A 13,410-nucleotide genomic window follows, 5' to 3' on the forward strand; every position below is an offset into this window, starting at 1 on the left:
GATGCAGAATATTAAAGATAGACAATAAAATGAAGTGGCTTTGGTATTTTCTAACTTTTCTTTGTGTTCAGTGGTATGTTTAATTTAGCGTAAGTATCTCAGAATAGCTGGTATCGTTAGGAAGGCTGAAGTTTTTCTGGTTCCTTTATTTTAAGGGTAACAACTTGAGATTTTTATATGTTAAAGGAAAGATACCAGTAAAAAAGGAGAAGTTAAAGATGTACATGACAAAGCTGAAGACTGAAAAAAGGAAAAGGAGAAAGTGGAACTAAGGACACATCTGGAGAGGTGGTTTCTGTAGGAGGAGGGTGTGCATGCAGTAGTTAAAATCTGAGCAAGTAAAGAAAGAGGTTGTAGGAGACCACAACTGCCTTAAAATAGAAGAAAGGAAAGCCATCCATTGAGAATAAAAAGAACGAGTGAAGTTAGAGAGTTTCGAAACAGTGAAATCTGGAATAATGTTTGAGAGAAATAAAAGAGAGATATGACTGAACAAAAATAAGTAAAGGATTACTGGCCCATTAAATACTCAGTGAGACCACTGTATGGACCCAGTCAGTATCCCCCTTCCTCCTCCCTTATAACCCTAAATGCCCTGAGATAAAGGAGCCAAGAAAGCAGATGATAGTACTGTTTGGAATATTCTGAGCTACTGTGACAGAAGGCAGTTAAGATGTCTAACTGTGGGACTTTGGCTCAGGCCTAAGTTAGAATGTGAAAGGAACAGTAGAGGATGCAAGAGACCCAGAGGATTTAATAAAATCCTAGAACAATATAATGAATACATTGTAGTTAAAGAGCTGGAAGAATATAGGCCATTTGTGAATAAAGTAGAATATTTGCATTTGATTTCATAGATGGAGCAGTTTAATGAATGAGATGGTCCATTGCCACAGAAGGTAGCTAAGAGGCAGCACAAGTGAAAGTCATTGGAATTGCCCAAGTCACAGAACTAAGAGTCTAGGCAGTTGGAAAGTCATCTCCATGGACATGAAGACACACAGATGATGGTACACTGTGACCCATAAGGTTAAAGATGAAAGCAAGTGTGATTGCCACTGAAGAAAAGGCCACCACTGGAAGTAATTTAAAGTTGTAGGAGGGATGGCAATACTTTGATGTTGAATCAGGAAATGTAGAGGAGTTTTGTCATAAAAATGAGAGGACAGTTAGATAACATAAGGGTTTATATTTTGGATGGTTATCAAAGAAGAAAGAGGATACAGTGTGGCAAAATTAACTGGCCCCGGGCTTCAAACAGATCTGGTAAAAAGTTACTTCAGTGCAGGTGTTAGGGGAGAACCCACACAGAGTCAGAGGCCTGGCATAGGTAGGAACAGGCATAGTTTTCCAAAGTTTTTGACTGTAAAGACTAGGGCAGACCCCTTACCCAGTGAGTTTCTTGAGTACTTTACTGTGTAGGGCTAACTCTGGTAAGGCATAGAGAAAATAATGATTCCGTCTCATCCCTCAAGGAAAGAAAAGCTAAATAATTGCAGCTTGTTGCCTCTTCCTTTGAATCTCTTACTCCATTGACCTTCCATCTATTCTTCTTTCTTCAGTCCATTTGTGAATTAACTAACTATAATCAAACAGTACTAAACAAAAAAAAAATGAAAGCTGGGAGATTTGGAATAAAATTAGAAATAATCAAAAACCAATGCCACTAACTGAAAAAGGTGCAGAAATACCAAAAAGTTCCATCTACTTCTTCAACCTTTCACAGTTAAAACAATTTTATATTCACATCAATGTGTGTACTTTACTTGGATCTATACTCAAGCAAACTGTAGATCAGAGTAGAGGCAGAGATTGGAAATGTGAACACTAATTGAATATTTGATGAACTATTTAAAAAGTAAGGCTAACATAAATTACCCAATTTAGAATAACTTTTTAAGTGATATTGTTATACTGTCTTATCTGTTTACTCATATGTTAGAATTCTTATAGTTCATTGTACTTTAGCTAAATTTTGGCCTAACAGTAGTTCTATTTAAACACCATTTCTATACTAAGAAACATTAATATCCTAACTTAAGTCAAATATGATTTTAACTGTTTTAGCACTTTAGTAATGCTCTAATTTAGAGATTAAATATTATTAGACATTTATATTATGACTGTATATTTTCAAAAATAAGACAGTGGGAAAACAGGGCTAACTACATAAAGAATATAGATGCTTTGTTAGGCATTCATTATTGTGTAGCATTTTTACCCTTTCTACAGCATGCTTTTTGATTTTACGTCTTAGAATCTCTGTTTTTCATTTATCAAGAATGCTTTTGCTTCCATTTTTTCCCTAATCTTTTCCTAGTTGGCCAGATTCAGAAATTTTCTATTTATGACTTTACTTTCTATATTTTAGTTATGCTATAGTCATTAATTTGTTAATTGCTCATTCAGTAAATATTTGAGTTCTTGTTATATGCCAAGTACTGAGCTGGGCAGTAGGTATTAGGTGGAGGGGCAGAGGAGAAGGATACACAGTAAGATGAGGGGCAGTTCTTGCTCTTGGGGTGCTCACTATGCAACATGATAGACATACTGTATTCAGACAATTAAGTTACATTGTGACTAATTGTGGAATGGCTTCACTTAGGAGATGACATGTGAAGGTCTTGAAGAATAGTTGCCAGAAAAGAAATGGAGGAATTTCTACACAGAGAATCAAGTATCAAAAGTTATAGGAGCATACTATACATATGAACTTAGGAATAGCCAAAATGCGTGAAGCAAAGGATTGGGGGTGGAAAGCAGATACCGTCTGAGAAAATTAGGTTTCCTTCTTCCTTCTCAGGTACTACTTACTCTACAGCAAGAGAAAAAACTTACTTCTTTCTCCAGCTATTCACAATATGTAGTTTATTTGTCTTACCTTCAGCCCATTTGTATTTATGTACCTCTTATTTCTGTTGTTTAGCTCCTTAAGGGAAAGGACTCATTAAGGATCCGTTCTTACATTTGTTTCTTTCAGGGTATTAAGTATTAGTATACTTTGCTTGTAGTAGGTTTTCAACGTTTGTTGATGCTTAATTTTAGTTCTTCGCAATATATGATCATGCTGCTTAAAATAATTCCTTATACATATATGCTCCTTACCTTAATTGTTTCATTTAATTCTCAGTGTGACCCTGTGATGTTAGGTATGTTTATCATTGTTCCAAGGAGGAAAGATCACCCAAGATCACAAGTAGAAAGTAGTGGTGCTGGCACTGGATCCCCAGATGACATGTTTCCAAAGTTCAATATGCCTTAATGTAGTAGACAGATAAGGATAAATACAGTTATAAAAGGAAGACGTGAATACATATAAAAATCATATTACTTTGACTATAACTCTCAAATTAAGTATGTTATGAATACTCATAACCTTAATGGTTGAATGAGGTTGAATACCCCAATATGTATTGAAGGTGGCATGACTCAATCTGACATACTTAGCATTGATTTTTAAATTAAAATTCTAAAGATTTGGAAACTACAAAACATAAGCTAGTAAAATGTTTCACACATCAGGGCAAATATAAGCTAAAAAAAAGAATAAATCTATTGTGCACATGACATAGGAGACCTTTGACTGCCTAAAATTAAGAGCTTAATTTTTTAGAAATCAAATCTACTTTTAAGAGAGGAGATGTTAGTGATTTGAAGTTTATATGCTCAGTTTTTTAAGTACCTTGTCAAAACTAAGGATTTTCAGCATTGTGAAAGGAATTAAATAGAAGAGAAGGTTTTTAATCCAGGAAAGTAGGTGATTCACCAATAGAAGTATGAGCATTTCCATGCAATTACACAAGTCACTTTCTGTTTAGACTGATGGGAGTTCACATGTAGCAAGTATGATGATGTTCCAAAATTTGGGGCACAAAGGTTTTAGAGTACAGATGAAGAAAAATACCATTTGGTGGTCTCTTTTTCCCAGGATAAGTGGTAAAATGAGCAAATATTTCTTGCATTTTAAATCCAATTTCATTCTTTTGTGTTACTTAATAAAGCTCAGCATATGCAGTTTGAACATACCCCAGATTTCCTGGATTGGTTTTAACAGGTTATAATATGTATACATAGCCTGTTTTTTTAATCTTAATATAGCATTAGTAAATATGCTGTTCTTTGATAGTTAAAACACTTTATTTTATTCTTTAGCTTAGTGTTTAAGTTTCATAAACTATGAGATTAAGAGGTAATTAAAATCATACTGCAGTTATTTTTATAGGTGCTATTCGTAATTTTTCTGAGTTTTTTTCTTCTTGTTTTAAAAATGGCAGTTCTTAGCTCTGCTTATCTAGCATGATGCCAGTTTGTTTCATTTTGTTTTTGCGTGAACATTTTGCATGTTTGGTCACATTTTTTTCACTGTGATACTATTCACATATGTGGTCTTTTTATGCCTTGAAAATTAATCAATTTAATTTCTTCTATGCCTTTTAGAATAATTAGTTTAGGATTATAATACAATTTGGTGTTTATTAATTGTTTTTAGTGTACTTTAATTTTCTAAATTTCTTAACAGAATTTTCTGCTTTAAAATGGTATTTGAGAATAAAATGATTTAATTTTTGTACATATATGTATATTGTATGTGTATATATATATATATATGCACACAGACAAATAGTGATGTTCATAGTAATCTATGAAATTATACAATATGAAAGGTAACATATTTTAAAAGTGAGAAATTGAGACTTGGGAGAAAGTGACATTTTCATATATGGTCATATTTTTAGACTAAGATGTTCCTAAATTTCAAAAGCAAACTCACATATGCAGAGGGTGAGTTTGTATGGGTGTGAGTATAGTTTGTCTTCTGGGGGCTTTTTGTTTTTCTTTCTTTTTTTAATTTCTTTTGTTGAGATGAGGTTTCCCTATGTTACCCAAACTGGACACGAACTCCTGGGCTCAAGTGATTCTTCCTCCTCAGTCTCCCAAGTAGCTGGGAGTATAGGTGTGTCCCACCACGCTCAGCTATTCATTTATATTTTATTTTTAAACACCAGCATTCTACTTGATGATGTTTTGATATATGAAAAATGCAATTTTATTAGGACTCTGCAATTAGAAAATAATTTTTTTTTTCAAAGCATCTATGACAAAGGATGAAAATAATCTTACAGGCTTGCCACCTATAGCTCAGCAGCCACAGACACCGGGGCTGGTGGGTTCAATCCCAGCCTGGGCCTGCCAAACAACAATAACAATTATAATAAAACAAAAAAAAAATAGCCAGGTGTTGCAGTGGATGCCTGTAGTCCAGGCTATTTGGGAGGCTGAGGCAAGAGAATCCCTTAAACTCAGGAGTTTGAGGTTACTGTGAACTGTGATGCCCTGGTACTCTGCTGAGGAAGGCATAGTGAAACTGCGTCCCAAAAAAAAGAAAAAAGAAAATCTTATAGTAAACCAGAGTGGATTCAGAATTTTCTACCACTAAAAAATAAAAGCAAAAATAGTATCAAACTTGAATTCACATAGAATTAACATATACACAATTGGTTTTGTTGACAATTTAAAATGCCATGGCTAAGCAGTTCTATCACTTTAAAGTATCATCAGACATACTGTTGACTGAGAAGACACTTAGATTTGTACATAAAAATAGGCCAGGCACAGTGGCTCATTCTTCTAACCCCAGTACTTCAGGAGGCTGAGCTGAGAGGATTTCCAGAGGGTTGAATTTGAGACCTTCCAGGGAAGAGAACCCATCTCTATTAATAAAAATTAGCTGAACACAGTGTGTGCCAGTGGTCTCATCTGTTTGGGAAGATGAATCATGAGGATTGCTTGAACCTAGGAATTCAGGGTTATAGCAAACTATAATGTGATTATTGCAAACCTTGTCTCAGGTTTTTGAGATCTTGTCTAAAAAGTTACCATAGGGGTATAAGGTTTAACCAGTAACCACATTGTTTCTTTATCACTAACATCACCTGTATTACTTTTAACAATTGCTTTCCACATTGCTTTTAATACTAGAATAATTTATGCTAAAAAATACAAAATGCTAAAAATACTCTTAATATTGTTTCATGTCAAAAGGTCTGCACCATAATTGTCTTTAAGGGAATGAAACTATTGAGCAAATTTTTCACAAACTTTTTACATACACAGATGAACTGGTAAAGACAATTTTTTACCCCTTCCCCAAAATAATATTTCAAAATGCTTTGCAGTGTTTTCACTTTACCTAAGGAGAAAAGACTCTATTTGCTATCCATTTGTAAATGGAGGGAGGGTAGTAGGTTTGGTTTACATTTATTCATAGACATATTATTCAAAAGTAATTTTTTTCTGGCTTTGATAATCTCTTATATTTATGAATTTACATATAGTATATAATTAAGTATCTACATCTGTCCACATACATATATATGTGAAGAAAATACAGAACTAGAAAATAGTAAATAAATTCTCCTTGTCTAAAATGACTTCCAATTGGCAATTGTGATGTTTCCTTTATGTTGTAGTCTTAGGTGAACTTTCTTATTAACATTTTGAGTGTCCTCTTTGGGGTCCAAAATAACCATTTACGTGTATCACAGAATTGTATAATTGCTACTCACTGAAAAGATTTTAATTTCAGATCTTATAAATATAGATTGGTACGTCTACATAAAATGTATACCATTTAAATTTTTGATAAAGCATTTTGTGAAAATGTTGATTTTTTTTTCCCGGATCATATTTCTGTGAATTGGTTGATCCTTCACAAATTTTTTTAGAATTTGGCTTAAAGATCCTAAGCTTCCTAAACTTTGAGATGGAGAAAAACAGGCCTGTCTTTTGATGAGAGATTCAAATTGTATGTCTTTATGCTTTTCCTAACAAATTTTCTAATAGCTTTGAGAAACATTTCCAAATAATTTTTCCTATAAAGGGAAGGAAAACTTTTAAAAAGGGCTTAGATTTTCTTTTGTTTAGTTTTACTTTTTTTTAATTTTTGTTATTTAAAAAATGATAATTAGTTCACATATACTACATGCCATTATTATTCATAATAATTACATTTTATATATAATCTACTTTATACACATTTTATTATAAACCAGCAAGACTGTTTTCTGTCATAAAACAAATCTCGCTTGATTCAAACAAATACGTCCTCATTTAAAGAGTTGTAAGGTTTCCTTCTTTGACTTCTTAAGCTTTGTAACAATGTCTGGCTCTTAATTTTAGTAAATGGCATGACACACTATATCCCTGGAGAGCTTTTGACAAAACTTATGTATTAGAATTTCTTTGGTGCGTGGTTTACTCAGGTGGCTTCAGTTTCCCTTTAGTAAAATAATATTTCCGTGTTGGTACTAGAGTACATAAAAATGTTATTACTGTGAACGCATCTTCTGTAGATGATATCCTGTTCCCTTTCTTTGTTGATATTTCTCTTTCTTAAACTTTGTCGCTCAGAATATCTTTAATGCTAGCCAAGGAGTCAGGGACTTGGACGTATTTTCATGGACTTCCAAAGCTTTTTTCCCCCAGGTGAGTTAACTGTAAGGAACAATCATACATTATTCAGATATTTCAGCATGTACAACAAATTTTATATTTTGTCTTTGAAGCCTCTGCTAAAGATTGATAAAAATCGTTTGCCAAAGAAAGATCTTTATGAAGTGCTGTGGTAATTTTCCTTCTACTCCTGCCAAAGAATGCATTATTAAAGTGAAACTTCTGTAAGACTCTATATTTAGTTTTATGACCACCCTCTCCAACTATTATATATAAGTTTAGCCTTCTCAGAACTAACTTATTTAAGCGGTAGCGTTCTGACTTTATGGCTCTCTTGGCTCCTCTTGCAACATTGCCTTTTTGCACGTTCATCTGAGAATGGGATAGGAATGGAGCAAGTAAAAAATAATATTAAAATTCACCAATTCCATATACTGGTGCCTGAGTCTCACATTTCTGTATTGAATTTAGCATGTATTCTCGGATTGCTTGAGAATGACAGGCACAGTTCCATGAATGCATGTCTATCATTATTTTTTATACTGCTTAGTACAAAAAATTAGATAAACTTTGTTTTATATTTATTAATTTATAATTACTCTATAAGCTATTAAATATTTTAAATATTTGAACAAAAAGTTTCACATATTGTGTTTCAGTGAAGAGTTTGCAGTTATTAGTTTTGCCAAGATTTGTGTACCAGCCTTACCCTGAAGGATCAGAAGTTAGCATTACTATTATAAGTAATTAAATGCACCAGGAATATCATCACCAGTGAAATATTTCTTATTATTCTGTGCATCTTTTCTTGTCATTTTTTATGTCACCGTATGATTTTTAAAAATCATTTGTAAATAGAACTAAAACTTTTCCAACTATGAAATGGCATGATATGTTTACTAAAATTGGTCATTTACAAGTAGACATTTTTACTGAAAACCTTGTAAGTGTAATAGCACTATTTAAAGGTTAGATCTGTCTTACTCTCAATTTTTATTTTGAGCATTCTCTGTATATTCATGTAGGTACTCATATGTATAAATTTTTACAAATACACTTGCATAGATAAATAAAATACATATTTTAAGTTAATTTTCAGTCATAAATCTAGTTTGTTTTTCTAATGTTTTATAATCTCTTGTCCATTAAATCACCAATACGGAATTTTTTAATTATAGTAAATGTAAATAAATTGTCCATGGTACATACATATAGTTGCATAAGTAAAAACTAACAATTCTTATCACTACAGTGACGTTTACAAAATATGTGAAAGTTAATAGTGGATTTTATATTTTCCCTGAGCAACCATATATTGAATTAACAAACTCACAGGTACACAGAATTCTTGAATACATGTATTTTTTAACCTAAATATTTTTCTAGATTTTCTACTATGTATATGGACATGTATACATGTGTGAGTGTGATATATACATATATGTATTTTAATATGAAACTACTCATAAGGTTGGAACTATTTAGTAAAATTTTATCTTGCATGATGTTAATGTTCTTCATTTTTATTCTATTTACTAAATACAGTAGAACCTCTATAAGTCAACCTCCCAAAATACTGTAACAAGCTGGTTAACATACAGAGGTGGTCAACATAAGGATCTAGGCCTACTGTACTGATATGTACATGTGGTACACATCTATGAAAATTAGGTCATCTTAAGGAAGTGGTCAATGTAGGCAGGTAGTCAACCATGGAGGTTCTACTGTATTAACTTTAACTCAATGTTTGTATGCATGTCCCATTATGGTTATCTATAACTCCATTTTAATAAAAAATAATTGTATGAGTCCATATTACTACATTTAAAAGTACAGTTTTAAATCAGTTTTAAAGGATTAATAGTGGCAGAGAAAGAATCCCACAGTGTGGATCTTTTACTTAGATTTAGTTGGGAAAAAGAGAAAATATGGAAAGGTTATTATTTTGCTTTATTGCATTCACATAGGAAACAATTTATTACAACATTCAGATTCAATAGAAAGTGTGGCTTTTCGATAATGTAAATTCAAATGCATCATATTGACTTTAAAATGTATCTTTAATATTAATCTCTCCTCTTTACTAAAAATAGTCTTTTTCTATTACTATCCTTAATATATCACTGCACAGTAATGGCCTAAGAAATCTAGCAAGACATTTTCATTTGTATTAATACTATATTAGAAAATGTGAGTTTGGAAAATTCTGGATCCTAATTTATTCATTACTAACAAATATTAAGATGTAGCTATATTTTCTGCGTATTTTCATCATTATCTATGCTTATGGAGTCTTCATGTCTATTTTCTCAACTTATAATTATTTCAAAACAGAAAGAAACAATAATTTAGATTTTTTGTGCATAACAACATACTATAATGCAATGATAATGATTCAAAATTATTCAGTTATGGTTTTCATGGTAAATTATTTGAATTTCTCCTACCATTAAGTATTGCCATTAAAAGACAAAAGTAAAATCAAGGATTTGATTATTCTCAAATTGCGGTAGGCAAAAGCCAGAGATTCCAGAGGTTCAGTTTCTGTCCTGTTATATTTTATTCTCTTCAATTTTATTTTTAATATCACTTGGTGTTGAAAAACTGAGTCTTTAATTAGTGGCATTAACTCATACTTCAGTGATCTTTAAATACCTGTTTTCTTTTTAAATTGGCAGTATTATAGTTCTTGCTATAAAATCAATATAGGATTTTGAAAGTGATAATGGATTTTTTTTTTCCTATTCAAATTTTCAGGAATCTAAAACTAATACTGATGACTTTTTCAAAGACATAAACTCCTGCTGCCCACAGGAAGCAACAATGCAAGAACAAGATATGCCATTCTTGCGAGGAGGGCCAGGCATGTACAAGGTAGTGAAGACGGGACCTTCAGGTCACAACATCAGAAGCTGCCCTAACCTTAGAGGTATCCCAATTGGAATGTTAGTTCTGGGAAACAAAGTCAAAGCAGTGGGAGAGGTATGAATTCTTGTAGCTTCATGACTTCTAAGATATTTATTGTTAATGTAATCTAGCCAAAGCATCTCTGTCTTTTAAAGGTTACATTTCCATTGCAGGTTTTAAAAATGTTAATGTATTATTTGTTTTGCAAATACTAACATCATTTTTCTGTGCTTCTTTTCTAATAATTCTCATAATTATCCTTGTGAAAACAATATTTATATTAAGAAATTATTTGTATTGTATATATAAATGTTTGGTATTTGCATAATCTTTGCATTATTACAATGTACTATGCCATCATGGATTATCAGCAATTATAATATTTTATGTGATCAGTGTGGAGATGCGATCGTATACACAGGGTTTCATTTCTGTGTTCCCATTCATAGGTCTCACTGAAGTCCTGAGCAAGTAAAATTACTCTTTAGGCTACTGTGGCATTTGCCTCAGCTGATAAGCTTGAAGATGTAGTGTGTCATGCTATTTCTCAGTAAAGGTCGTTCTCAAGTTGCACTAATAGGTATTGTCAACCTAAATAGCAAATATTCTGTCTTAGGATATTTTAGATGGAAAAAAAAAGAGCCATGTGTTTTTGGGTAAAGCTCAAAATTATTTAGGGGTTATCTTTGTACTTTAAAAAGTATTGTTTTAACCAAATTCATAAATAAGCAGTATTTTACAGAACTTTTTATTGATTTCTGTCTTACCTCAGGCTGTGGTCTTAATTTCAGAAACTAATTTCATGATAGAAATGAATTGGAATCATTACACTATTCAAACACTTAAGCTTTTTACTGGTTTTCAGACTGAGTGCCCTGAAAGAATCAAGCCAATCAATCGTGCTTTTTGTTATGTGCCAGGTAACCAATTCTGAAGGTACATGGGTGCAGCTGGATAAGAACAGCATGGTAGAGTTCTGTGAGAGTGATGAAGGAGAGGCATGGTCCTTAGCTAGAGACAGAGGCGGAAACCAGTACCTGCGACATGAAGATGGCAAGTTGGCTTAAATTTGTGATTTATTCCAATTAACCTTTCAAATACAGTGTTATATTGCTTTTGTATTTTGTGTGTTCATTTTTAAAGAAAAAGCCAAGCTAAAGATTAAAAATCTTGCAACTACGTAAGTGTATGTGAAAGAAGGAAATTAAAAGAAAACTTGTACATACAAATTACTCTTTAGAAAACATGCTTTTTATTTCATTGATATATGCCTTAACCACCTGTGCCAGTCCAGGACTGAAAAGTTTACCCTTTCTGTCATGAAATGGAAGGTCAATTTTCAAAACACCAATTATAGTACTTCTCCCAGGCAACTTCATTCAATTGAATTTTAACTCAGGAAAGAAACATTGAATAAATACATAGCGTCTTTAGGGGTGTTTTCTCTTTGTTGTTAGATTTTAAACTTTATTTTACCTATTCAATATTGATCTCAGTAAAAAAGCTTTTCCCTTTATCCCCCTCTCTTTAATCACCTGGTTGCAAAAACTTGTTCTTCCAAGTTCAGACCATATTATCACTTGTGCGAAGGTTTAACTGATTCTGACAAAACCGAGAATTCTTTCTGTTCCTCCAGAACTGTAGTTACTATTAGAAAAAAATTGGTTCTATTATAGTGAAGTTAATTTTTATTTCTTCATACCCAGATTGTGAGTCCCTTGTGGACAGGCACGGTGTTTTTATCTTCACATTCCTAATTCTAAAACAATTTTGACACAAGCAAATTGCTCATGAAGTTTGGTAAATATAAGATGAATTATAAAAATACTAGGACATCAAAATAAGTATGTAAATTCCAAAATGGATAGGATAAAGTTAGATAAAAGAACTCGCTTCTTTATTCAAAAGATAATAAACTTACAGAGATAATATGGCCAAAACACATATAAGTAGATTCAAGAAAGGTTTGAAACTTGCATTAATGACATTTGGAGATAATGTCTCCCTTTTTTTCTTTTTTTAACCACAACAAGCCTGAGAAGTAGTTGATATTTAATGTTTAGGTAAAGAAACTAAAGCTCAAAGAATTTAAAATGACCTGCCGGTGATTACACAGGAGATATTAAGACTTGAGCCTGAATCTCCGTTAACATCTTAAATATTATGCTCATTATACCGTGATACACATTGAGCACACTTTGAGAATCTACCCATCTCCCTGTTTTTACCAGATAAACTTTTTTCAGTCAAAACTTTTTTCAGATGGTCATAACATAATGTTCATCATTTGCAAAAGAAAAAAGCTCAATTTAATGTAAATCAGACATTTACAAAATAATCTCATTTACCATACTTATATATTACTATTTACCTATGCATGTTCATTACATTTTTAACATTGTCCTTTATAAGAATATTGACATTAAGTGGAAAATACCTAAGATACAAATGTGAGTCTGGCTTAGGTGACTCTCAAAGGACCTTTCTAGTTTAATAATTTTTTAACCAGCAGTATAACATAAAGTCTAAAATTGGACTCTGGTCTAAAATTGGATCTGCACCCCAGCAGTCCAGCTCTACAGCTTTTTAGTTGTTGGACCTTGGCCAAGTTAATAATTTATCTCTGTGCCTTCGTTTTCTGCTTTATAAAATGACCTTGTAATTTGATATGAAGAAAGTAAGTAAGCAAGTAACTTATAAAGCTAACAGATGGGTACACTTAGGTATTACGACTAAAATGTAAAATGTCCTCCAACTAAGGAGCAAGTTTTAACATGAGAAATTGTATTCTCATAAACTTAGAAGGTAAAAGGTCCTTCTAAGATAAAATACCTCTTAAATCAGGATATTATTTATGTTGAGATATACATATATTGACCTTCAAAGATATTTGAGAGAAGTTTGTTTTTCTTTGTAATCAGTTAATCATCCTTTACTTTTTTGATACACACACATACACCATAATCATAATAGGGTCATAATGTGAGTCTTAGTATTTTAACGTAAAGCCTGTATTGACAAAGAAATGATAGAATGTTAGTGCCTTAAAAT

At 32.2% G+C, this 13,410-nt stretch overlaps 1 protein-coding gene across 10 annotated transcripts in view; it reads left to right on the top strand.

Moving 5' to 3' along the window:
* Window positions 1–13,410, top strand: part of MYCBP2 (MYC binding protein 2, E3 ubiquitin protein ligase) — a 273,377-nt gene that overhangs the window by 178,631 nt on the left and 81,336 nt on the right. For 5 of the 10 annotated variants that reach the window (XM_023513166.1, XM_023513162.1, XM_023513167.1 and 2 more), the window contains 3 exons: window positions 7,411–7,485; window positions 10,210–10,434; window positions 11,280–11,412. In XM_023513166.1, the coding sequence (XP_023368934.1) occupies window positions 7,411–7,485; window positions 10,210–10,434; window positions 11,280–11,412 (433 nt within the window). The remainder of the gene's footprint in view (window positions 1–7,410; window positions 7,486–10,209; window positions 10,435–11,279; window positions 11,413–13,410) is intronic. The other 5 variants (XM_023513171.1, XM_023513164.1, XM_023513168.1 and 2 more) reach the window with 2 other exon arrangements.

This window comes from Otolemur garnettii, unplaced genomic scaffold (assembly GCF_000181295.1).
Source record: "Otolemur garnettii isolate 467f Iridium unplaced genomic scaffold, OtoGar3 scaffold00036, whole genome shotgun sequence".
NCBI lineage: Eukaryota > Metazoa > Chordata > Mammalia > Primates > Galagidae > Otolemur > Otolemur garnettii.